The 27,819-nt window shown below is 40.8% G+C and overlaps 1 protein-coding gene across 1 annotated transcript in view; it reads right to left on the reverse strand.

Annotated features, from left to right (window-relative positions):
* The window catches only part of RHBDD1 (rhomboid domain containing 1), a 144,130-nt gene that overhangs the window by 97,905 nt on the left and 18,406 nt on the right, over positions 1–27,819 (reverse strand). Inside the window, exons 2-3 of the mRNA XM_038749192.1 lie at positions 12,723–13,241; positions 11,732–11,864 (exon numbers count right to left, since the gene is read on the reverse strand). Coding sequence (XP_038605120.1) covers positions 11,732–11,864; positions 12,723–13,155 — 566 coding nt within the window. The 5' untranslated portion in view covers positions 13,156–13,241. The remainder of the gene's footprint in view (positions 1–11,731; positions 11,865–12,722; positions 13,242–27,819) is intronic.

Genomic DNA, 27,819 nt, shown 5'->3' on the forward strand with positions numbered 1-27,819 from the left:
CTCTGGATAACAGTCTGTGGAAACAGTTATTGTGGTGCTGACCACAATAACTGGGGGGAGGGGCAGGGTGTCATCACAGCATCACCATCATCAATCGTATTTATTGAGAGCTTACTGTGTGCAGAGCACTGTACTAAGCGCTTGGGAAGTACAAATTGGCAACACATAGGGACAGTCCCTACCCAACAGCGCATCTCTTCGTTTACTTCTGGATGCCACTGCTGACTAACCCACGATAAAGATATCATCCAGGAGAATCTTTTGTGGTTGCAGTTAATACTTGTTACCAGTCTCTGAGTTCAGTTTTCCACTCTCTGCTCACCTTTTAGACTGTGAGTCCACTGTTGGGTAGGGACCGTCTCTATATGTTGCCAACTTGTACTTCCCAAGTGCTTAGTACAGTGCTCTGCACACAGTAAGCGCTCAATAAATACGATTGATTGACTGATCTCCCTCTCATTCCCTCTCAAGGGCTTTTTTATGGTATTTATTAAGTATTTACTATGTATCAAGTACTGTTCTAAGCGCTGGGATATTCATTCATTCAGTCAATCGCATTTACTGAGCGCTTACTGTGTGCAGAACACTGTACTAAGCCCTTGGGAGAGCACAATACATCAATAGACACATTCCCTACCCATAATGAGCTTATAGTCTAGAGGTAGATACAAGTTAATCAGATCAAACACAGTCCCATCCCACAAGGGGCTCTACGTAGGAGAGAGAACAGGAGTTCAATCCCCATTTCACAGTCGAGGAAACTGAAGCACAGAGAAGTTAAATGACTTACCCAAGGTCACACAGCAGGCCAATGGTGGAATCAGGGTTAAAACCCAGGTCCTCTGTCTCCCAGGCCCATGCTTTATCCACTAGGCCACGCTGCTAAATTATATAATATCTACCTCAGCTTTTAACACGATGCTCGGCACATAGAAAGCAAATAATATAAACCACCATTACTACAGCAGAATTAGAAGACACTATCCTTGTCCTAAAGAGCTAACCAATTATTCTAATGAAAGGGCATATGCCATTTCTGTATTCATTTGGTTTTAAAATAATTATTTAAAGATTAAAAAAATCATTTCGATCAACACAGCATTGGCTTGGCTAAAACAATGAAAAAACCTAGCTCCATTTCTACTTCAAAGGCTCAATTTGGATATTCTGTACAAAGAGCATTACAAGTTTATAAAGGCATCATTTCCTTTGTCAGCATTATACTGAATTACTTAACACTTAAAAAAAAACCACCTGACAGTTTTTAAAATACCGTTTGACAGTGGCATCTTCAGCATCGATAAAAATATGCGCTACAAAAGCAGATTCCAAACACATACAAACAGCCTTTCATGAGCAAACCTTAAAGCATATATTAGCAGCCGGTGATCACACTTCACAAAAAACTTGCTATCCAGATGAGGATAAATGTGACCTTCAGGTTAAATAACTTGGTCTAGCTCACCCAGCAAGCCCTGGTCTATATAGTCCACAAAATTCCTAGACAAATGGAAGTCTTCTACAAGCTCTACATATATGCCATGCATATATGGAGATTTTCCTATATTAGGAAAATCTCAAACAAAACATTTTTGAAGCATCAGGGTCTAAAATGCAATAAAATACCTTAATAGCTTAAGTTTTTTTTTCTAAATACCATGTTAGTCATGGTTCAAACTATACAAGTCTTTATTGTTTAAAACCGGCACTGATACATGGTTTGATTTTAAAAATTAAAAAGCAAAACCATTTTATGAAAACAATCTAAGATCCTGACAAGCAGTATGGCCTAGTGAAAAGGGCCCAGGCTAAAGGGACATGAGATCTGGATTCTAATTCAGGGGCCACTGATTGCATGCTTTGTGACAGGGGAGAAGTCACTTAACTTCTCTGTGCCTTACTGCATCTGTAAAAAGGATAGCCCTTACACTCTCAGCTCCATGTAGTGTAGAGATTGGGTCGGATCTGTATACAGTTTATCTATCCCTGCACTTAGTCCAATGCTTGGCACATAGTAAATGCTTACCTAATACCAAAGTTATTATGATGATGAACACTCAACTAAAAATGCATTTTAATAACCTTCAAAAGCGCATATTTTCCTCCCATCTTTAATTTAAATGCAAAGCAAGGGCTCTCAATTTTTCAGCTCTTATAGTTTTTGAACTAGTTGGTTTGAACTAGTTGGCTAGCAGATATTAAGCTGTATCTTCCACAACTCATAGAGTGAGCAACTTCCTTCTGAATAAAATTGGAGACAGATTATTTTTCAGTTAACTTGCTAATGGGAAACCATCTTTCAATAGTGCAGCATTAAATCTGGATTCTTTTCTCTGCTGGTTGCCATAAAATAATTGATGTACTAATGATTCTACTTCACAGTTCAGTCAGTCTTAATTCTGCATAATATAAACCAAGCCTGAATGAAATTGGAAAACAGCTCTCTTGGCTATTTCACTTGCATGGTTTTTAAATAAAAGTCACTTAATACTGCACAGGAGGAGGGAAAAATTAGTAAATATAACAAGGCATCCATTTAAAATATTCCTCTCTGTTTAAATGGGAAGACTTCAGTAAATACATATATACTTATTTTTATATATAATATATATTGTATATATAATATATATGTGTACCTATATAATATACATACATGTATATATATACACACCCTCACATTTTAATATATAAAATCCCAAGAGGTTTGATTTATCACCTTTATTATTTTGGAGTGAATATTTAATTGTACAACATGTGTCTACACGGTGTCTCCTGAAGACATCTCCAAGGAGGCCAAAGTTCATATTATAAATACTCCAAAGGGAAATAACTGTATTTCTCCACCTTCATTAAAGTTAATGAAAAATATTAATAATAAAAAAATCAAAATTACCTCATTTAACAGCCGACTTTACAAAACCAAAGAAAATAATAAATCACTGTTCTCGCAAAAACAACACTAGACTGGAATCTTTATTTTGCATTAGCCACACAATCATAACACAGTGCAAGGTATTTCTCTTAAATTGATTTAATCTTAAAATAATTTGTAGGCACCATCTTCTAAAGTACCCAACAATAAGGGAACAAGATTTGCACCTGTCACTGAGATACCATTATTGATCATTAACAGTGCTCATTAGTTGGAGGGAAGATTTGATAGGTGTTATCATCTGCACACCCACAATTACATCACAGCATGAGAACCAATTAGTGCAAAACTGGGAAAAAGACCTTGACTTCAATACAGCTCTGTGGTCAATTGAAAAGCAGCTGCCTAGAGACTTCCACCTACTGCTTTACTTTTTTTTTTTACTTTGAGACTCACCATTAGATAAGGTACATTCAAAATAAGAGGACAAATTTGCCTACTATTAAAGTCATCTTTTTTTTTTTTTTTAATACCTATACCCAGTTGTAATTTCTTCAAAGGCAACAGGATCAAATTCAACCTCTGCAAATGACATAAACGTCCCCTAAGAAATGTATGGCAGATCTATGCAGGACAAGGTAACTTAGTAATCATACCGTGTAGCTAATTCAATATTGCTTTCTAGGCACAGAGACAAAATGAAGTTAACGATTTACCCAAATGAGCAGCAAGTGATGATTTAAAGCATCACTGTTCAACTTCCAGCAAAATACTGTTCCACTGATATTTTTCTTTTGGTATACACTAACCTTCCTGTTTTGGGCCATTCAATAATAAATCCCAATTTAAATGAAAAGGTGGTTTCAGGAGCAGACAAGAATTCTAGAGCTCACTGCCTTTTTAAAGCAGAGAATCCATAAAGCATAGAACCCTTATCTTATATTTTTAATGACACTGACAACCGAAAATTAACGATTACTTTGTAACAATCTTTCTTCCTGCTTCTAAATATCTTTTTAACAGGGATAGTATTAGAAATGCAATAGTGGGTTAAGCATTTCTTTTACCCTGATCCATCACCCTCTGATGGAAAATATATGATGGAGAAAAACAGTTGGAGAGAGAAGTCCCTATGATCTTTCCTTCATTGTCCTTCGTTCCAAAAAGTGTACATTGTACCTAACGTAGGCAGTGTGGCAAAACACAGTCACATAGCTGTCAGTAGCAAAAATCACAGAGAAAGATTTATCAAAATAGCAAAAGAAAAAAGTTGAATGAAAAATCATAAATAACATGTAGTAGGCTTATTTGGAGAGCTTCATTCTCATTTGCTCTTCCCCCTCCCAGCCCCACAGCACTTATGAACATAACTAATTTTATTTATTTGTACTAATATCTGTCTAGACTGTGGGCCCATCTTCTAGACTGTGAGCCCATTGTTGGATAGGGACAGTCTCTATATGTTGCCGACTTGTACTTCCCAAGCGCTTAGTACAGTGCTCTGTACACAGAAAGCGCTCAATAAATACGATTGAATGAATGAATCTGTCTCCCCCTCCCTAAACTGAAAGCACATTGTGGGCAGGGAATGTCACTGTTTGTTGTTATACGGAACTTTCCCAAACAGTACAGTGCTCTGCACACAGTAAGTGCTCAATAAATATGATTGAACAAAAGAATGAACATTAATCCTACCAGGATAAAATCAGCTGGATTGATTAAACTCTGAAACAGAACACAAAGCTGGAGGAGGGCAGCCAGTTAAACCCAGAGTTAAAAGTCATTACCTGCCTCAGTTTGGCAATGATCTAAGTCCCCTCTCCTCAACAAGGCATTATCTGATAAATATTCCCACATGTTATTCTCCAAATCCAGACCTAGAATGTCTATTCAAAGTTGGGTGCCTCCATGATGAAATTAAAGAAAACGCTCCTCACTCATTATTTTAAATAGATCATTAGTTAATGTGCCAAATCGGTCTTCAAATGCTCTGTGCTGAGTCCCATAATATGGTATACCAACACATCTTCAAAAAAAAATTTTATTTTTGCATTTAGGGAACTGATAAATAATCCGGTCCCTAGAAATGTTTTTGCTCATTTACTCAACTGTTAACCACCTACGTAAACCCTCCAGCAGACTTGGCAACCCAGCACTTAGAACAGTGCCCAGCACACAGAACAGTGCTTCGCACATAGTAAGTGCTTAACAAATGCCATCATTATTATTATTTCCTGCTGCCTCTTAATATTGTCAGAATTGAGTAAATTACTTTTCCCCCACCTCAATAAAGGTTTGAGCAGTTAAAAAGGTGGCAGAGCAGTAAGCGGCAGTTCACATTTTGTCCCCTAGCTTCTCGGCCTGTGGACATGCATTTCTATAATATTTTTCTGTGTGTCCAAAGCATGTTATTAATATTTCTTGTTTTTTTTAAAAAAAAATATGTCTCATCGACAATATTATTCTGGCTTTCCTTTCACCTCATGCCTCTATGAGATAGCAAAGTACAAAGTCTGTTTTGGAGATTGAGAAGCTAAGGAACAGCTTATCCTAAGGTACACTTGCAACTTGAAAGAGAAGTCAGGGCCAAATCACAGTGGCAAAGCAGACAAAAGTATCACACGCACAGCACTGTACAGTATCCAAATAGGGAAGCAAGAAAGTTTTCCAATGGTACAAGGCTAACAGCATTCTAAACAAAACACAGAGTGAAAAACAAGTGACATGGCAAAACCTGAGTGGGCACTTGATGCACGGCACCCAGCGATCATGAAAAGTGCAGCAATTTGTGAGCCAGTGCTTTGTAAGGATTGTTAGACAGAGGCAAAAGAAAAAACAGCACCAGGCACTTCAAACAACAAGCGTAAGAACACGACAAGAGACAGCCTTTGTGTATGTGTGTGCAAGTGTCGATGCTGTCGGTCCCAGGTTGGCCTTTTCAACCACATATATATGCATGGGTGGATTTCACTATCACTAGTATCTTCTTCGAGTACAAAGGACAAATATTTGTCCTTTGGTATTTTAGGGAAGCAGCGTGGCTCAGTGGAAAAAGCACGGGATTTGGAGTCATAAGTCAGGGGTTCAAATCCCGGCTCTGCCAATTGTCAGCTGTGTGACTTTGGGCAAGTCACTTAACTTCTCTGTGCCTCAGTTACCTCAACTGTAAAATGGGGATTAAGACTGTGAGCCCCCTGTGGGACAACCTGATCACCTTGTAACCTCCCCAGTGCTTAGAACAGTGCTTTGCACATTGTAAGCACTTAATAAATGCCATTATTATTATTATTATCATTAAATATATGTGTGTGTCTGTGACTGGCGGTTGAGGGGGAGGGAGATATACGCATGTTTGTTCTCTGCACAAAATTAACAGGAAAAACCGGCAAGATAAACTAAAAGTCAGACTTCGGAAAAACTACGACAAACAAAACTAAATAAGTAGCTGGAGTTGCATTTATTTTCATTAATGTGAGCTGGGCAGAGTACTTTTGTTCTATTCCTGTTAGGTGGCCCTGAAACTCTGCTTCTTGTCTCTTATAAATATTCTGTCATAGTGAATTGTTCACCCTGTTTCCTAAGATGGTTCATAAATTATGATGCTTCATAAATCCAGAAGTGAGCCCTCTTTCTAGAGGAGATCAGGTCCTTGCTTCTGTACGTGTGTGTACACACACACACACACACACACACACACACACACACACACACACACACACACACACACACACACACACACACACCCTCCCCCATTTTATATATGAAATCCCTAGAGGTCTGAATTATCATCTTTATTATTTCAGAGTGAATATTTAATTGTACAACATGTGTTTACACTGGTGTTTCCTGAAGACATTTCCAAGGAAGCCATAGTTTCCTCTAGACCCTAAGCTCCCTCTCTAATATGCTTGTTGTGGACAGAGATTGTGTATACCAACTCTGTACTCTCCCAAGCGCTTAGTACAGTGCTCTGCACACAGTAAGTGATCAATAAATATGATTAATTGATTGAAAATATGGTTAATTGATTAATTATAAGCTCCCCCTCTAGACTGTAGGCTCGTTGTGGGCAGAGAAACACGTCGGCCAACTCTATTGTACAGTGCTCTGCACAAAGTTAGCACTAAAATACCATTGATGATGATGAAGATCTATCTGTTATTTATTTTTTCTTGCCTTGTGTTCAACGCTTTTTTGTGTGGTTTTTCTTTCTAAAATTTCATTCACAAACACACGGAGATGACTGGGTATTAAGAAATTACTGCTTAATCCCTTTTTATTTTGAAGATCCCACACATTCTTACAAGGCTAGAGGAAAACTTGACATAATTACAATGCTTGATAGGTCACGTTCGTCTGTGTATAGCGGGGCCGCCACTTAAAAGGTTGTTTTGCCTTTTTAATACAAGAATCTAGCACAACAAAATTCCCCAGAAAGGGAGGTATAATAAGACTAAAACAACTGGCTACTGTTCAAACAGATTCACTACACAATCTCCGACTTCAAAAGCTGGGGAAAAGCTAATTTGCATATGAATGCTGAATTTTGACTGTCATCTAAAAATGTCTCTGGAGAGAACCATTCCTTCTGAACTACATTAAATCAAAACAGGTTAGATGAGCTTTGTGTGCGACAGCCACGGAAACGTCTACTCCAATCGTAGAAGGTCAGCTATTATGGGACACATATAAAGGAAACTATTATGATTTTGTTATGCTCTCTTCACTAAAATGCACTCAGATAACAGGATATTTCAAGTCAACGGGAGGGTAATTAAAATCTGTTGCCTCCTATAGCCGAGCTCCCGATAGCTGTCTAGAATATGAAATCAGCAAGAAAGATGACATGGGGGAATACTTGGCTAGCAAATGCAAAACATAATGGATTTCAACGTGATTAAAAAAATGATCAAATTGAATATCCATTAAGCTTTCAAATTTACTCAAATTTCCCTGATCTAGAAAAATTGGGTGTATCTGGGAATTCCTAACAATATGTACACTTTCTACCCTTTCCTAATACTCCAGCTCTCTTTCCCTCTACAAAGCCCTTCTGAGAGCCCTTCTCACCTCCTCCAGGAGGCCTTCCCAGACTGAGCCCCCCCTTTTCCTCTACTCCCCCTCCCCTCCGCATCACCTCTATTCCCTCCCTCTGCTCTACCCCATTCCCCTCCCCACAGCACTTGTGCATATTTATACAAATGTATCACTCTATTTTAATGATGTGCATATATCTATAACTCTGTCTATTTTGATGGTATTGATGCTTGTCTACTTGTTTTGTTGTCTGTCTCGCCCATCTAGACTGTGAGCCCGTTCTTGGGTAGTGATTGTCTCTATCTGTTGCCAAATTGTACTTTCCTAGCGCTTAGTACAGTGCTCTGTACACAGTAAGCGCTCAATAAATATGATTTAATTAATTAATTATGGCATTTATTAAGCACTTACTATGTGCAAAGTACTGTTCTAAGCACTGGGGAGGATACAAGGTGATGAGGTTGTACCACGGAGGGCTCACAGTCTTAATCCCCATTTTACAGATGATGGAACTGAGGCACAGAGGAGTTAAGTGACTTGCCCAAAGTCACACAGCTGACAATTGGCAGAGCCGGGATTTGAACCCATGACCTCGGACTCCAAAGCCCGGGCTCTTTCCACTGAGCCACGCTGCTTCTCTAATGAATTAATAGGTTTCCTGGGTTCACCCCCTCCTTTCTACTTTCTTTAGGGTTCCCACATTTAAAACAAATGTGCATCACTATTCAGATTTACTTAAAGAAAAGTAGAGACAAGTGTGCATGCTTGATTGTAGTAGGAGATAAGCAAGGCAAAGTAGGAGGGAAAGAGATGACCGAGTGCTTTAAAGCCAATGGCAAGAAGTTTCTGTTGATGTGGAGGTAGATGGGCACATACCCACATGCCTCTTCCTCTCAACAGTGTAGATTTAGAGAAGTGTGGCACAGTGGAAAGAGCCCGGGCTTTGGAGTCAGAGGTCAGGGGTTCAATTCCCAGCTCTGCCATTTGTCAGATGTGTGACTTTGGGCAAGATACTTAACTTCTCTGTGCCTCAGTTACCTCATCTGTAAAATGGGGATTAAGATTGTTAACCTCCTGTGGGACAACCTGATCACCTTGTAACCTCCCCAGCACTTAGAACAGTGCTTTGCACATAGTAAGCGCTTAATAAATGCCATAATTATTATTATTTAATAAGAAGGTAATTGATTACCTTAAATGTGGTTTTTGATATAGGTCCAAAATTCTTCTTTTCAATGATGACAGCCAAAGGCATTACTTCCGAATCCCTAAGACTTCGTCAACAAATAAAAGATGACTTGAAAAGTGGCCATGAAGGAAGGGACCTAGAACTGAGCCTTGAGGGACACTTTACACTCTTTATTATTTCCTCTGACCTTTAATGTTGTAATGATTGTCTCCCCTGCTAGAATGTAAGTTCCCTGAAGTCAAGGATCGAATGTAATAGTTCTAATGTACTCATATAATGCTCTCTACATAGAAAATGGGGATTAAATACCTCTTCTCCCTCCTGGGATTAAAACCCACGTCCTCTGACGTGGCCCATGGCCAAGCCCATGCTCTTTCCACTACGCCACGCTGCTTCTCAATAGAAGGCAATCATTCATTCCATCATTCATTCAATCACATTTATTGAGTGCTTACTGTGTGCAGAGCACTGTACTCAGTAAGTATGACTTTCAATCGTATTTATTGAGCGCTTATTGTGTGCAGAGCACTGTACTAAGCGCTTGGAAAGTACAAGTTGGCAACATATAGAGACGGTCCCTACCCAACAGTGGGCTCACAGTCTACATCACAGTCTACAAGGGGGAGACAGAGAACAAAACAAAACATATTAACAAAATAAAATAGAGTAAATATGTACAAATAAAATAAATAGAGTAATAAATACATACAAACATATATACATAAATATAGGTGCTGTGGGAAGGGGATGGAGGTAAGGCAGGGGGATGGAGAGTGGGAGGAGGGGGAGAGGAAGGATGGGGCTCAGTCTGGGAAGGCCTCCTGGAGGAGGTGAGCTCTCAGTTCATCATTTGATAAACTCCCAACTTTCAGTAATGAAAAAAACAACATGTCACAGAGGGGCAGCTAAACCATTCACATGACTGGAGTTAAAATCCTGGAAGATGAAGACATCTGTAAAAAGCTTTGCTACAGCCACGGAGCAATCTTATACAAACATGAAATCCCATCTGCTTCTTGCAAATGTGATCGGTGAATCCTTGTCTCCGTATATAAGATACTCTACACCAGACAGCCAACTGTAAGCCCGACTCACAGACACCATCACCAGGATAGGCACAGCTAAAAGGCAAACCAGAACTGGTTTGAAAATCTCTGAGATCAAAGAGTTTATTTCAAAACAAACACTGAATCATCAGCCCCTGGCAACTCCTCATGATCTAGACAAAGGAAATGCTTATTGAAGCCTTTGTAATTTACAAAGCAAGGTAAGAAACACTTTTTAAGGTATTTGTTAAATCCTTACCATGTCAAGCACTGTTCTAAGTGTTGGGGTAGATACAAATTAATAGGTTCCAGTACCTGACCTGCAAGGGGTTCACAGCCTAAGTAGGGGGAAGAATAGGTATAATCCCCATTTTACAGTTGAGCAAACTGAGGCACAAAGAATCATGGCCTAGTGGATAGAGAATGAGCCTGAGAGTCAGAGGAGCTGCGTTTTAATCCTGGCTCTGCCAAATGCTGCTGCGTGACCTTGGGCAAGTCATTTAACTTCTCTGAGCCTCAGTTCTCCTGTTCCCCTCCTATTTAAACTGTGAGCCCCATGTGGGACAGGAACTGGGTCCAACCTAATTAACTTGTATCTACCCCAGCACTTAGAACAGTGTTTGACACATAGTAAGCACCTAATAGATACAAAAAAAAGTTAAGTGACTTGCCCAAGGTCAAACAGCAAGCAATTGGCAGAGCCGAGATTAGAATCCAGATCCTCCAGCTCCCAGGCCCGTGTTCTTTACACTAGGCCACTCGGCTTCTCTTGCTCTCAAGCAGCGGGACATCAAGGTTGAAGAGACCAATTCCAAACAAAAGAAGACTGAATATGGGACCCAACACATCAGGTCACTACTGAAGAATCTGGATGGCTCCATCCCAACACAGGCAATAAAAGAATCTTTAAGGGATGAGACCCTACAAAGAACAGTTAATGTTTCAAAGAGTGAAGACACCGTCACCTACACTAGGCATTTAATAAAGTCACCAGCACAGCCAAGGCCATGGAGAATAGAAAAATTTCCCATCTATACCACCAGGAAAGCAACTCATCACGATCAATCAATGGCATTTATTGAGCACTTACTTCATGCACAGCACTGTACTAAGCGCTTGGGAGAAAAAAATGCATTAGAATCGGTAATCAAATTTCCTTTCTACAAAAAGGTTAGTACACTTCATGTCATTCTTTCTACCATTCCATAGAATTCTCATTCTGGTGAAAATTTTTACTTTCATTCAGACTGCAAGATGCCATCTTTAAAAAGAGCTATCCAACCAGATGGTTTCTGCCTATTGAAGGTATAATCATCTATCTTCTTGTATTATCTAGGGAGGGAAAACTTTTGTGTTTCTGTTCATTCACTATAAGCATAAAGCTTGCGTTAGAGCGAGAGAGAGAGAGAGAGAGAGAGAGAGAGAGAGAACGAACATAGATTGTTTCTGCAGATGCCGCAGACAGATGTGGAGATATCCTATCCCTATATAACACTATACTCAGTGTTAACAAGAGTCAGCCACCCAATTCCCACCAGACATCAGTTTTTTTTTCCCTAATAACTCTCCAATTAAACATGCACTTACCCTGGGGAGAGTAAATGAATTGCCACAAGCTCAACCCAGCAAGAATATTTGTTGGAAACAGGAAACCCCATAAGGTTGACTGATCCTCCTGGGTGGTAATGATTGTTAAGAACTTTCAAAGCAAATAAAACTCCTAGAAGTGAAAAATACAGATAATCAGCTCAAATGAAAAAACCACAGATTCAGTGTAGAAATAACATTAACTACAAAATGAAATAAAAGCAGAGACTTACCACTTCTATTGCCATAACACTTCCTCACCCTGACTGGCCTGAAATCTTACATCAGATGTGGAGCACACAATTTTATGTCATTTTCCTTCAGCAATTTTTAATGCTTTAGTTAAAGATTTCAGTAAGTAGCTATTTTCCAATAGGGCAAATTACCTTTTTGATAACAAGGGAAGTTTGGACAAAAGGGAACAGCATGCTTTCCACTAACATGGTCTGATGAGGATTTTTTCCTCCGTTCTCCCACTCATCTCATGGGCCCATTAGAGAGAAAAAGTGGATGCATGAGAGAGAGAAAGAGAGAGTACTCACATTCCCCCTCTACAATCAAAAGGGGAGATAAGGTTTTGCAAACCTACAAAAAAGCAAACTAAACCTGAGATCACGTGCAATCCTATCTTACCTAATGACAATCAGAACTTGATTTTTAAATCTATACAATAAACAAGAGAAATGCCATTAGGGTCTAAAAAATTGCTTTAATGAGTTTTCATAAATTCTTGTCCGAAAGATCACTCCTCGGGACAACTCCTCAGGCTACTCTTGCGAGAGAGTAATGTGGCCTCAGAATACAGTTTGCTGGCACCATCTTGGAAACCTCTTAATACTCCACTGATCCTAGAATACGTGCTCAGCGATGCTTTCTCACTCAAAAACCAGACCCCATTGTCAAACTACTCTTCATGAAATAATACTAGTCAAACTGTCCTTGCTAATCCTTTACTACCTTCATACTGACACCCAGGGTTCCATTGCCATACCTGAGAAACCTACGGCACACTGCATTTTGTAGGCAGGTTCAGCCAGAAATTCTGCAAGAGCAAATTCCAAGATCATGTACACAATGCCGATTAGCACAGAAAATGATGCAATTATGATGGCAAATTTTCCACTTCCCAGTCGCTTTTCCAGCTTCATTCCTTTCCAGAGCATGGACACCATATTAAAATATAAGTGCCAGTCATCTGCATGGTGGAAAGGTGAGAGCAACAAGCGCTGCCAATCCCCTTGTTCAAAACATTCTTCCACACTGATGCACGTTTTTCTCAGGGACTTCACAGGATTCAAAAAGAGAAAAATATTGAGGGCTAAAGATGCAAGAGTGACAGGTGGAATGTTGGTAATCCCAATCTGGGCAATCTGGGAAAAGAGCAAAAGAAGCCCTGCATTAACCCTCCTGGATTTCCGCTGCATTCTGCTTCACGTTCTGGACCCCAACAGAAGATTAACCAAATGGATTCTGGTTGCTGTAATCCAGAAATGCACACCTGCAGGCATATCTGAAATACAAAATAACAAAACACTGTAATTAGCATATTTTGCTAATATAGATATCCTGAAGATATCTTTCTTTATCTTCAGGATATCTATCTTTATCTTCTTTTTCTTTAAAGAACAAACTAAAAGAGTTCTTGTCCTTCATGGGAGTTAAAGAAAAAAAACAAACACAATTTCTGGCTTTACTTCGAATTCAGGTCAGAATTCTTCCCTGAAGGTTTCCTTTCGTAAATATGAAGGTTTCTTTTTAAAGTATGCAATTTACCATACTATACATCCTAAATAAATATCATCAATTCCTGAAAATTATTTTCCAAGCTCTTGGGTCTACAAACATTATTTTTAGTCTGGAAATTTGGACTGGCCTAATCCACATTGATTTTCTTCTTCCTTTCTTCTTCATTTCCACGTCCTGTTACTGCTCCCCATGTTGTTTGGTTATGAGAAAGTAAACTCCTAAGTCCCATGAAAAGGCATAAAAAGTCCCATAAAAAGGCATTAGAGAAGCAGGGTGGCTCAGTGGAAAGAGCATGGGCTTGGGAGTCAGCGGTCATGGGTTCAAATCACAGCTCTGCCAATTGTCAGCTGTGTGACTTTGGGCAAGTCACTTAACTTTCTGTGCCTCAGTTCCCTCATCTGTAAAATGGGGATTAAGGCTGTGAGCCCCATGTGGGACAACCTGATCACCTTCAACACTTAGAACACTGCTTTCCACATAGTAAGTGCTTAACAAATGCCATCATTATTATTATTATTTATTATAAAAAGGAGAATAAGGTATATAAAATGTATTTTATGTCTATCTTCACTTATTAACTGCTTAATCTGAATTAGTCTGCAGTATTTATTTTTAGGATGAAGGCCAGTACATATCTGTAATTTACTTATATTAATGTCTGTCTCCCCCTCTAGACTGTAAGCTCATTGTGGTCGGTGAACGTTTCCACCATTTGTTACATTTTACTCTCCCAAATGCTTAGTACAGTGCTCTGCATATGGTAAGCACTCAATAGATTTGATTTATTGATTCACACGAGCAATAGTGTAGCATTAAGGAAACCTTAACTCATAATCTTCAAAATAAATCTGAAGATATAACACCTACGTATTACTGCAATCAATTTCTGAGCTTTCAAAAGTGAAGGCATTACAAATTTACCATATATACTCACAAAATTACTTCAACAGCATCAGTGCCCCACCACAATTTTTGAGGAGGAAACAGAATTTTTTTGTAGATATAAAAAATATGCTACAAAAATATATTTATACAAAGCTCAAGAAGGATAATTCTTCGGTGGGCTACATGTGAAGCTGGACTGTATGTTGATGTTGACTTCCGACAGTCTGCTGATAGTCCAGTTTATTGAAGATGGTTATGTTTTATCTTTTAAGTGTTTGTTTATGACCCATTTCATTTCTAACAGCAACTACTTGGGGATTCTGCTCCCATCTAGAGTGAACCTCTCTCTTTTTTTTCTCTCTCTGTCTCTCTCTCTCTCTCTCCTTCTCTCTCCCTCTCCCTCTTTTTAAGGGATTACTCTGTGCCAGGTACTGTATTAAACACAGGGGTAAATACAAATTAATTGGGTTGAACACAGTCCATGTCCCACCTGGGGCTCACAGTTTAATCCCCATTTTGCAGATGAGGTAACTGAGGCAGAGAGCAGTTAAGCGACTTACCCAAGGTCATACAACAGTTGAGTGGTAGAGCCCGGATTAGTACACAGGCCCACATACTAGTTCACGCTAATTCTCTTCAACTATCTTAACCAATGAAACTGAATTTCGTTGAGGATTGCCTTACTACTAACTGATTTTCAATAGTAGTAGTAGTAGCAGCAGCAGCAGCAGCAGCAGCAAGATAATAATGATAGTAGTAATAATAATAATAATAATGGTACTTGTAAAGCGCTTACTATGTGTTAAGCACTAATCAAAACGCTGGGAGAATCTGGTTGGACACAGTCCCTATTCCATATGGGGCTCACAGTCTAGGCAGGAGGGAATCCCAATTTTACAGATGAAGAAACAAAGGTTCAGAAAAGTTAAGTAACTGGCCCAAGGTCACATAGCGTACAATGGCAGACCTGAAATTAGAACCCGAGTCCTCTGATTCTTAGGCCTGTGCTCTTTCCACAAGGGCACAAGTGGTACTTATTAAATGCTTACTATTATGCAAGCACTGAGTAAAGCCTTGAAATTGATACATGATTATCAAATCAGACACAGTACCTGTCCCACACAGAGCGTACAGCCGGGGGAGGCTGTACCTCCATCCATTTTACCTCCATCTTACAGTAGAGGAAATTGAGGCCCAGAGATCATGTCACACAACAGGCAAATGGAGACAGAGGGACCTGAAGCTGGGACTTCTGACTTCCAGTCCTGTGCTCTTTCCACTAGACCACACTCTCTCTCCTCACACTAGTATTGTGTCTAATTGTTTCACCTGTCTACTTGTTTTGTTCTGTTGTCTGTCTCCCCCTTCTAGACTGGGAGCCCGTTGTTGGGTAGGGACCGTCTGTATATGTTGCTGATTTGTATTTCCCAAGTGCTTAGTACAGTTCTCTGCACACAGTAAGTGCTCAATAAATACGACTGAACGAATGAATATTCATTAAGTGCTGGAAAAAAAAATAAAAAGTTGGAGATATACAGTGTTCCTGGTCCCCCAATCTTTATCACTGGTGATCCTGCTACTTATTAAGGTAACACTGACAAAACTGTTCAGGAAGCCACATATGCCCTGTGTGTTGGGTTTAGATTTCACAACCACCTAAAATGTTGGATATCACCACAGCTTTAAGACTTTTAATCAGTACAAAATTTGATATCCTACTGTCCTCACCCTATGCCCTCCAAATGATCAAAGGGCCTGGTGGTAGTCTTAATTCTACTTCCTTCTTCACTGTCTGTCTGTGACAGCAGAGTTCATTCATTTACAGCATTAAGCTCTGTGGAAAATCTGTGTTTTATAGAGTGTGTCCTTGGAGCAGGCTGGTACCAACTTCTGCCTTCTTCAGACTTTTTGTCATTTAGCAGTGCCCCTGTTGACTTTGCAAAGTGGCCCATAATCATCAGCAATTTTGTGTGAGAATGTGCCTCAAATAGTACACTCAATAGTGCTTAGAACAGTGCTCTGCACATAATAGGCACTTATCAAATATCATTATTATTATTAATAGCATTCAGCAGCTCCTGAAAAACAGTCTCACAGACCATTTGTGGCACCCCTAGCTGGTTGACTGGTAGTCAGTCATATTTATTGAGCACTTATTGTGTGGACTAAGTGCTTGGGAGAGTATAACAGACACATTCCTTGCCCACAGTGAGCTTACAGTCTAGTGGGAGGAGTCAGATATCAATATAAATAAATTACAGATATGTACATAAGTGCTGTGGGGCTGGGAGAGGGGAATGAATGAAGGGAGCAAGTCAGAGCACCACAGAAAGGAGAGGGAGAGCATTGTAGACAGGGAATGTGTCTGTTGTATTATACTCTCCCAAGTGCTTAGTACAGTGCTTTGCACACAGTAAGCGCTCAATAAATACGACAATGAATTAATGAGAAGAAGAAAGGAGGGCTTAATCAGGGAACTCCCAGGATGGGGGAGGGGAAACCAGAAGCATGTTCTCAATCAATTAATCAAAGGTATTTTTTGAGCACTTACTGTGTGCTCTAGACTGTGATCCCATCCCAGGCAGGGACTGTCTCTATTGCTGTACTGTACTTTCAAAGTGCTTAGTACAGTGCTCTGCACACAGTAAGCGCTCAATAAAGATGATTGAATGAATGAATGCAGGGCACTTTACTAAGCATTCGGAGGAGTACAAGGGAGTTGGTAGATACGATCCACATCAAAAAGGAGTTTACAGTCCACGGTCTGCCAGCAATTTCCAATCTGTAGCTGCAGACGGCAGCATAGAATTGATTGATACGGCTTGGACCTACAAGGCCTCTCTCCTTTATTCCAACACAAATGGGGAAAGGACCCCTTTTAAAATCTTTTTTTAAATGGTATTTGAAAAGCACTTGCTACGTGCTTGTCTACCCCAAACACTGGGGTAGATACGAATGAATTAGGTTGGACACAGTCCCTGTCCCATACGGAGCTCACAGTCTAAGCGAAGACTAAGTGAAGAGAATTTAACTGACTTGCTCAAAGTTACACAACAGGCAAGTGTTGAAGCAGGGTTCAGAACCCTGGTTTCTTAACTATCAGTTCTATGCTATTTCCACTTTGCCACTGTGGTGGTCCACAGTGTCGAAGGCAGCTGAGAGGTCGAGGAGGATTAGGATAGAGTGGAAGCCGTTTGATTTGGCAAGCAGGTGGTCAGTGGTGACCTTTGAGAGGGCAGTTTCGGTGGAATGTAGGGGACGGAAGCCAGATTGGAGGGGGTAGAGGAGAGAGTTGGCGTTGAGGAATTCGAGGCAGCGCATGTAGACGACATTCAAGGAGTTTGGAAAGGAATGGTAGGAGGGCGATGGGGCGGTAACTATAAGGGGAGGTGGGGTCAAGAAAGGGTTTTTTTAGGATGGGGGAGCCGTGGGCATGTTTGAAGGCAGAGGAGAAGGAACCAGTGGAAAGTGAGCGGTTGAAGATGGAAGTTAAGGAGGGACGGAGCAAGAGATTTCATAAAATGAGAGCGAATGAGGTCAGAAGCACAGGTGGCCAGAGTAGCACTTGAGAGGAGGGAGGAGATCTCATATACTAGGTGCCAGGCACCTATACTAAGCATATATATACTAAGCATATACTAGGTGCCAGGCACTGTACTAAGTGCTGGGGTAGATACAAGTTAATCAGGTTGGGCATAGTTCACGTCCCACATAGGGCTCAAAGTCTTAATCCCCATTTTACAGATGAAGTAACTGAGGCACAGAGATGTTGAGTGCCTTGGCCAAGGTCACACAGCAGGTAAGTGGCAGAGTTGAAATTAGAACCCAGGTCCTTCTGACTCCCAGGTCCACGCTCCATCTACTAGGCCACACTGTTTCTTGAGGTCACTTATGCAAAGTGAGAATTTGAAACACCCACCAATACTTAGAAAGTGTTCTGAATTAGATATTTAATTTTCACTGAAACATCTGTAGTAAAAATGAAAAAATGCATTATTTTTATTACTGATATCTCTCCCCAAATCTCTTATTTAATCTTTGGGGCCCTCTGCTCTCCAGTAATCTAGGACTACTCTTCCCACCCTTCTGGAAGTCCTGCCACTCACGCTGCATCTGTAGGAAATAAAGATGGTTCAATTCACCAACTTCATTTCCATTGGCTCTATTTGATACTAATATACCAAATGCATGATGCTAGTATTCATAATTTGCAGCTTTGTAAAAGCATTCAATCATAGTTATTGAGCACTTACTGGGTGCAGAGCACTGTACTAAGTGCTTATGACCCCATTCAACCATATACCTGCATATGGAGCCACTCAATCAGTGGTTATTTTTTGAGTGCTTACTATGTGCAGAGCACTGTACAATAGAGTTGTACATGAATCATCTCGACAAGCCTATACTGAACGTTGACACATTAAATCACCAAACACCGAAAACCAAATGTAGAGCAAATCAATTAATGAACCATAATATTAGCCCTAATGTAGGACTTTGCTTTGTTGATGCTTAGACTTCAACTTCTGACAATGTCAGGGAGAGATTCGTGCTGCTTTTAATAACTAATTGTTTGATTCCAAAGATTTGGCATCTGGCAAGGAAAAGTTATTAAAAGAAACCCTCATGGTTTGCCAATTTTCATGGGATTTTTTTGACAATGAAAATCTATAGAGATTGGAGTCATGAATATAGAAATTGAACCTTTGAGACTACAGTAAAATTAATTTCAGCTGCAATGAAGGGTACCAGCCAATGCTTTCTCACATTAATGAGACTGACAATTCTGCACTCAATTTGGAGAAATCTACTGCAAGCAAGTGGCTAAATTGGAAAGACTTCAAAACGGCTACCAAAAATTTTAATAATCTTGGAAAATAAGACAAAAGAAGAGTTCTATGACATGACATGAAATCTAGGCAGGAGAATACTCAAGAATGAAATGCTTTTATACAGGAAAAAAATTTCTTGTACCTAAAAAGTGACTGAAAAAATATTAAATTAGCAGCTAAGAAAAATAGCACAAAAGTTTAAATTAAGGAGGAAAATTTTACTATGAATAATGGGGGTGTGGGGGTCACTCCAGCTAGCCCCAAACAGGTGAGAGTACCAGACACTCTGGAGAGACCCCTTGATGCCCTTTCAGAGGTGAAGTCTAAGGCCTTATTAGCTTTTAACAGAGCTGAACAGAGGGAAAGATATCTGGGTGGCCAGGAAATTGGTGAGGAAAACCCTTGCCCTTCTTGAAGTGAGAGGTTCTGTGTTCCTCAGAGAGCAGGACAGAGGCAAGGGGAAGGCTTGGAGCTGCAATCCCAGAAGGGCACAGGACACAGAACATGATGAGAGATAATAATGATAATAATAATAATGATGGTATTTGTTAAGCACCTACTATGTGCCAGGCACTGTACTAAGCACTAGTGTGGATACGAGCAAATCGGGTTAGACACAGTCCCTGTCCCCCATGGGGCTCAGTCTCAATTCCCATTTTCCAGATGAGGTAACTGAGGTCCAGAGAAGTGAAGTAACTTGCCCAAGGTCACACAGCAAACAAGTAGTGGAGTCAGGATTAGAACCCATGACCTTCTGACTCCCAAGCCTGTGTTCTAGATGCCTTGACTAGTGGTCAGGGGCAGGATACCCTGAAGAGTCAGGATCCAGAAGTTAGGACTCTGGAGGAGCGAGGTTCCTGCACCTGAGGGGGGAAAGGAATAGCAGAATGTGAACCTGAAGAGCCTACTGGAAAGTACAGAAGATACTGGGGAGAAAGGGATTTGATTTAGGGAAAAGCTGAACTGGAACAGAACCCTGCTTATTTGTTGCCCAATTATTAAGTTAAGGATACTGGCAAGAAGACTAGTAAAGATTACCGAGATAGCTGATTTGGTGTTTGTCTAAAGTATAAACTACAGAAGACCCAGGTGCTGGGGAATTGTGAAGACGTGGCAAGACATGGAAGAGGAAGAGTGTCCTCTCTTACTGAGCTTCCTGAGGCGAGCTCTGGGTTGGGGGTAGTATACTAGTCCTCAAATGATCCCCTTGCCTTTTGGGAGAAGCCTAAGCTTAAGGCTGGAAGTAAAGGGAAGCAGCAGGGTCTAGTGGAAAGAGCACAAGCTTGGAAGTCATTCATTCATTCAATTGTATTTATTGAGTGCTTACTGTGTGCAGAGCACTGTACTAAGCGCTTGGGAAGTACAAGTTGGCAACATATAAAGATGGTCCCTACCCAACAGCGGGCTCACAGTCTAGAAGGGGTAGACAGACAACAAAACAAAACATGTGATCCACTGTTGGGTAGGGACCGTCTCTATATGTTGCCAACTTGTACTTCCCAAGCTCTTAGTACAGTGCTCTGCACACAGTAAGCGCTCAATAAATACGACTGAATGAATGAATGAAGACAGGTGTCAAACTCGTCTTCTGTGTCACCCTGACTTGCTCCCTTTATTCATTCCCTGTCCCCAGGCATTTATGTCCATACCCTGTCATTTATTTCTTTATATTCATGTTTGTCTCCCCCTCTAGACTGTAAGTTCAGGGAATGTGTCGGTTATACTGTACTCTCCCAAGTGCGTAGTAAAGTGTTCTGCACACAGTGAGTTCTCAATAAATACGACTGACTGCCCTGCATCTTTCAGGTGGACATAATTGTAACTTCTGGTTTTAATGGGGATTTGTTAAGCACTTACTATGCCCCGGACACCACACTTAGTGCTGAGGTAGAAACAAGCTAAGGTTGGACCTAGTCCATGACCCACATGTGGTTCACAGTCCCATTTTACATTGTCAGTGCTTAGAACAGTGCTTGGCACATAGTAGGCGCTTAACAAATACCATTATTACTATTATAAAAGGGGACTGAGGCTTGGAGAAGTGAAGCGACTTGCCCGAGGCCATATAGCAGATGAGTGGCAGAGACGGGATCAGAACCCAGGTCCTCTGACTCCTAGGCCTGGGATCTTTCCACTAGGCTATGCTGCCTCTCTATGTTTTGAATGGGGCTCCTTTTACTGAAAATATGTATGGAGAATTCACAAATGATAACGACCACCGAAGTCTATGTTCAAGTGGACTGCAGGTCATCATTTTTATGCCTGAGGTGAATTATATTTTTTCAAGTAAATGAGATACAGATTTTGAAAAAGTCTTTAGGTGGGGCAGAAGGAAGTGGGTTCTAATCCCAGCTCCGCCACTTGTCTGCTGTGTGACCTTGGGCAAGTCACTTCACTGGGCCTTAGTTACTTCATCTGTAAAATGGGGATTAAGACTGTGAGCCCCACATGGGGCAAGGACTGTGTCCAACCTAATTAGTTTGTATCTACCCCAGTGCTTAAAACAGGGCTTGACATATGGTAAGCACTTAAATCATTCTATAACATAAAGGTCTTATAATCGTTTTAAATAAAGGTACCAACAAAAAGAGGACTGAGGGATACCACAGATGCATGCTTGTGGATGATGAAGGGACAAGATTGGCCAGCTTGGGCCACTGTGGGGAAAATACATGGTTCTCTGGTTTCTGTGGCACAGACAAATGTTCCAGCTCTACTGATTACAGTTCTCTGTGATGATATGAAAATAACATTAGCCTTTGGGAAGATTCATTTTTTTTCTCTGATGATCTTTCAGAGATAGGAATCAAGACTTTTTTTTTTCCCCCAAGGTATCTATACTAAGCACTGGGGTAGATACAAGCTAATCAGGTTGGACAGAGTTCATGTCCCACATGGGGCTCACAGTCTTGATCCCCATTTTAAAGATGAGGTAACTGAAGCACAGAGAAGTGAAGTGACTTACCCAAAGACAAAGCAAACAAGTGGTAGACCCAGAATTAGAACCCAGCCCCTTCTGACTCCCAGGACCATGCTCTAGCCATTAAACCACACTGCTCCTCTCTTGATATTGATAAAGACTTACTAGTGACTTACTGTCAGAATACGGAAAGGTTGCTTAACTTCTAACGTACAAGAATGTAACACCTTATTCACCCATCCTTACAGAAGACACAAAGATAGGGAAAATAATAGAGTTCTTTTGGAATGCATACATTCTAAACATACAGTTCTTTCAACAATCAAACATTTTTCTTCCAGCCTACTGGGTATATTCATAGGCTACTGAGATTTGAGACAATGACAAATTTATACTGCTTTTGTACCAGTGACTTCCAAAATGCGCACCGGACCTAGTGGAAAGAACACAGGCTTGGAAGTCAGAAGGACATGGGTTCTAATCCCAGCTCTGCCACTTGTCTGCTTTGTGACCTTGGGCAAGTCACTTCACTTCCCTGGGCCTCAGTTACCTCATCTGTAAAATGGGGATTAAGACTGTGAGCCCCATGTGGGGCAGCGACACAAAGATGGGGAAAATAATAGAGTTCTTTTGGAATGCATACATTCTAAACACAAAGTTCTTTCAACAATCTCAAAGATTTTTCTTCCAGCCTCTACTGGGTATACTCATAGGCTACTGAGATTTGAGACAATGACAAATTTATACTGCTTTTGTACCAGTGACTTCCAAAATGTGCTCCAGCCTCCAAAATATACAAATTTTCAGGCTGGGTTTGAAGTAGGCATTTGTCTTTCACTGAGGCTGCCACGTGCCTGCATTTTTGTCACCTACTCAAAATAAATGGAAAGTTTCAGAGGGTTACATAAGAATAATGGGTTATGTTCTTAGATGGAAGTGGAACAAAGGCTGCCCTAACATTCTAGGAATTTATTTTTCTTTGTGTGTGCTAATTCAGTGAAGAGTATTATAAGATTTATTTTAAGTCTGCAGAACAGAAACATTTCTCCGCTACATCTAGTGGGGAAAGTACAGTTCAGCAGGATATTGTGTTACCGCCAAAGAAGTTCAGCACTGATTAGTCTGGCCCAAAATACTTTGTGACAGGACCCATTTCCAGTTCCCTGTTACTAGCATTACCTGATGTTCTTCTTGCCCACTGTTATGGAGTGGATGTATTTGTTGCTAAATTGTACTTTCCAAGCACTTAGTACAGTGCTCTGCACACAGTAAGCACTCAATAAATACAATTGAATGAATGTCACTAAGAAATAAGATTGTCATGAATTGCACTGTGAACAAATATTTTGCAATTACTTTTGTCTTTCCATTACACTCAGCATCTGCCCCAGGTCTGTTCACTAGTGCAGAAGAAGAAAAAAAGGATTTTGGGCAGAGCCACAAGATGTCGTGGCCAAGACCTCACAACGAGCCTGCCTGTGGCGAAAGGTATCTATTGACTGCCTCCGCTGCCCCTCTTTCCCTTCCCCTCCACATACGGGGGACAGAAGCCATAACAAAGGGGCTACCCCAGCAACTACAGAGTACTGTTATGGCTCCCTAGAAATTCCTCCACAGCTTTTTCGGACAGAACAATCAAAGAAAATGAAACCTTTAAAGCAATTCAGTTTGGGGGCAGAACAGTCAAAGAAAATGAAACCTTCAAGCAATTCAGTTTTGCAAAGACCTAACCATACAACAAAAGAAGAAGTGTGGCCTAGTGGATAGAGTACAGGCTTAGGCGTCAGAAAGACCTGGGTTTGAAATCTGGCTCTAACATTTGTCTACTGTGTGACCTTGGGTATGCCACTTAACGTCTCTGTGCCTCAGTTACCTCATCTGTAAAATGGAGATTAAGACTGTGAGCCCCATGTGGGACATGGACTGTGTCCAACCTAATTAACTTGTACCTACCCCGTTGCTTGTACAGTGCCTGGCATGCAGTAAGAGCTTAACAAATACCATCAAAAAAAAGAAGACCAAAAAAAAAAATAAGAGGGTCACAGAGGTGAGAAGAGAAGAAAGGGGCAAAGGAATGAGAAAAGCAAAAGAAAGTGAGTGAAAGAAGAAACTTATATTGGTTCATTTGGGAAGGGGGTAGAGTAAGTGCTAGAATGGCAAAGCATGGGTAACTTCTGTTGTCACATCTCATTCACCCCCTTCTCCCCTTCTTGTGCTGCACACAGTAAAAGCTTAACAGATTTTATTATCATTATCTTCATTATTTCCACCTCCTTGTGGAGGTGGAAATTTAGAAGGATTTTCAAGTTGGGGAGAGTTGTAATAGGGTGGATTTGAAGGGGGAGCTCCAGGCAACAGGAAGGATGCGAGCTAGGGGTCGGAAGTCACAGAGAAAAGGTGAACCTGGGATGTACAGAGAGTGTAAGATAAGATGCAGTAGTAGCAGAAAATGTATTGGTTGACATTGATAGGTGAGATGGAGAGAGCTGACTGAGCGCCTTAAAGCCAATGATTTGGAGTTTGTATTTGTTGCAAAGATGAATAAGCAACAACTGGAAGTTTTCAAAGAGTGGAAAGATAACAAAGGTGATCCTAGATGCAGAGTGAAGCATAGATGGATGAGCCTGGAGGCAGCAGAAACCAGTAAGGCAGCTGAAAAGGAACTGCAATCGACTCTATGCTTAAAAACAATTCATTCAATTATATTCATTCATTCAATCGTATTTGAGCACTTACTGTGTGCAGAGCACTGTACTACGCGCTTGCTGTGTGCAGAACACTGTACTAAACACTTGGGAGAGTACCATACAACAACAGACACATTCCCTGCCCACAATGAGTTCAGTCTTGACGAGGAGACAGACATTAATATACATAAATAAATTACAGATACATACTTATGTGCTGTGGGGATTTCTTAACAAGAAAGCAAGAGCAGATTCACCTACAAAAAATGTAACAAAATGAATTCACTTCTGCATTCAGTGGTCGCATTTCATGTGCATGCAGTACAGAAAACCAAACTGGCTGTCAGTTTTGATATGTATTGAAAAGTGTGGTCAATTACCTAGTTAATAATAAAAGACAAGCTTGTGACATCATTATGACGGTAATTAATTTATGTAGAACAGTCACCTCTTAATCAAACATCTTGAAATCCTTTCAATTACTTTTCACTTACAAAGCAATGTCAATTTGAAAGCACCTTCTTGAATTCAACAAAAACTGTCATAATTATAAAAGGATGTACAAACTTTAAAAAGAATTATCACTGCAATGCCTTACTTGTTAACCTATTCACCATAGACAGAAGAAGATGACAACAAAGTAACATCTTTAACAGTTTAAATAGACGTAAAATTGGTGTCAGGGATCTGGGATAGATACGTTGCCTTAATTCCAGTGTATTCCTTCAAAAGTACATCAGGTTCAGAATTTTTTCTTACTACGCCACAGCAAGTCAAACATTTCCAAAATAGTTCTAGGATAAGGGTTCTTGACAAGAGACATTCTAAATTAATCTTATTAAAGTGAGGTTCAATTTATAAAGCTTCATGTATATTATATTCTGCAGTTATGCCCAACTGGCAGAGAAAGCTTAATTACCGGTCCCACCAGCATCGGTTACCCAGGGATCAAGGAAAATGAGGGAAAATGTAGGTCTCTAGTACAACCTTCAGAAGAATCATGTTGTTTCAGCCCACAAAAATGGACTTGATGGAGTCGAAAATTCTAGTTTTAAAAGTTTGGTTTGAAACTGTATCCAAGTCAGTCACTTTTTTCCCCCAAAAAATCTGGTAACTGGAACAACATTATTTTTAAATAATGACGAATGGCAAGGAAAGGTGCATCGGGATTGAGAAGCAGCGGGACTCAGTGGAAAGAGCCCGGGCTTTGGAGTCAGAGGTTAGGGGTTCGAATCCTGGCTTCGCCACATGTCTGCTATGTGACCTTGGGCAAGTCACTTAACTTCTCTGAGCCTCAGTTACCTCATCTGTAAAATGGGGATTGACTGTGAGCCCCACGTGGGACAACTTAATCACCTTGTATCCTCCCCAGCGCTTAGAACGGTGCTCTGCACATAGTAAGTGCTTAACAAATGCCATCATTATTATTATTGAAGTAGAGTGGTCTAGCGGATAGAGCACGGGGCTGGGTGTCAGGCGGACCCGGATTCTAATCCTGACTCCACCATTAAGTCTGATGTGTGACCTTGTACTGCACCATCTCTGGGGCAAAATGTTATCTCGTGACTGCCCAAGTTAGCAAAGCAGAACTCCAAAGTGTGGGGCACCGCCCGCCAGCAACCGAAGCTTCCGGACACTCCAAACCAAAAATGTGGATGAAGGTAGCCCTAACCCCATGCCAACCAAATAAGGTATGGAGAAGCCAGTGGAGCGAAGGGAGATTGGACATGTGGAAATCGGAAGCCCAAACGGCCTGGAAGGGTAGGTAATAAATCCCTGCCACCTGTAATATTCTGAGAAGCGGATCAAGGCTTGCAGCCGCCAGGTGCATGTCACTTCTGCCCACAGCGTGGGATGACTGCTCTGTTTGCACCAAGTGAGGAGCGTTGGGAAGGTGAGTGTCCCGCTGAGCGCTCACGGGGCTGTAGAAATCCTCCCAAGTGTGAAGTGTTTGAGGACTGGATCTCGGTAGGTGCTTTGCCATATGAGAGTAACACAAAAGTGAATTCGTCCCAAGTGGGAAGCATTCAAGGGCGGGAGCTAGATACTTTGCCACGTGCAAGTAACATGTGGCTCAGTGGAAAGAGCCCGGGCTTAGGAGTCAGAGGTCATGGTTCAAAACCCAGCTTCGCCACTTGTCAGCTGTGTGATTTTGGGCAAGTCACTTAAATTCTCTGTGCCTCAGTTACCTCATCTGTAAAATGGGGATTAAGACTGAGAGCCCCACATGGGACAACCTGATCACCTTGTATCACCAGCACTTAGAACAGTGATTTGCACATAGTAAGTGCTTAACGAATGCCATTATTATTATTATTATTACTATTATTATTAATCAATCAATCAATCGTATTTATTGAGCTCTTACTGTGTGCAGAGCACGGTACTAAGCGCTTGGGAAGTACAAGTTGGCAACATATGGAGACGGTCCCTACCCAACAGTGGGCTCACAGTCTAGAAGGGGGAGACAGAGAACAAAACCAAACATATTAACAAAATAAAATAAATAGAATAGATATGAACAAGTAAAATAAATACTATTATATTTAATATGATATACATAATATAATATTATGTATGTGCTTTCCTCCAGGGAGGGAAGTGTTCATTTGGTGGGAGTTTGGCACTTTGCCACATGCGAGTAACTAAATAAGCATATTCCTCCCAAGAGGGCAGACCTCAGTTTGAGTGGACGAACGGCGTCATAAGGCATAAGGAGCCAAACTAAAATAAGTGTACTCCTCCCAAGAGGAAAGTTCTATTTGCCATAATGCAAATAACTAAAAATAAATGTATTCCTCCTAAAAGGGAAGGTCAATTTGCCACGAGGAGTAAATTTTGCATAGCTCAGCCTTTCTGACTCCAGTCTCTCCCTCTCGCCATGCTGATCCTTGAACCCATCCCCGTGTGACAAGTGACACCTTGGGAAAATCACTTCCCTGCACTGTGCCTCAGTTACCTCATCTGTAATATGGAGATTAAGACTGAGTTCCAGGTGGGACATGGACCCTGTCCAAC

The sequence above is a fragment of the Tachyglossus aculeatus genome, chromosome 7 (assembly GCF_015852505.1).
Source record: "Tachyglossus aculeatus isolate mTacAcu1 chromosome 7, mTacAcu1.pri, whole genome shotgun sequence".
NCBI classification, from domain to species: domain Eukaryota; kingdom Metazoa; phylum Chordata; class Mammalia; order Monotremata; family Tachyglossidae; genus Tachyglossus; species Tachyglossus aculeatus.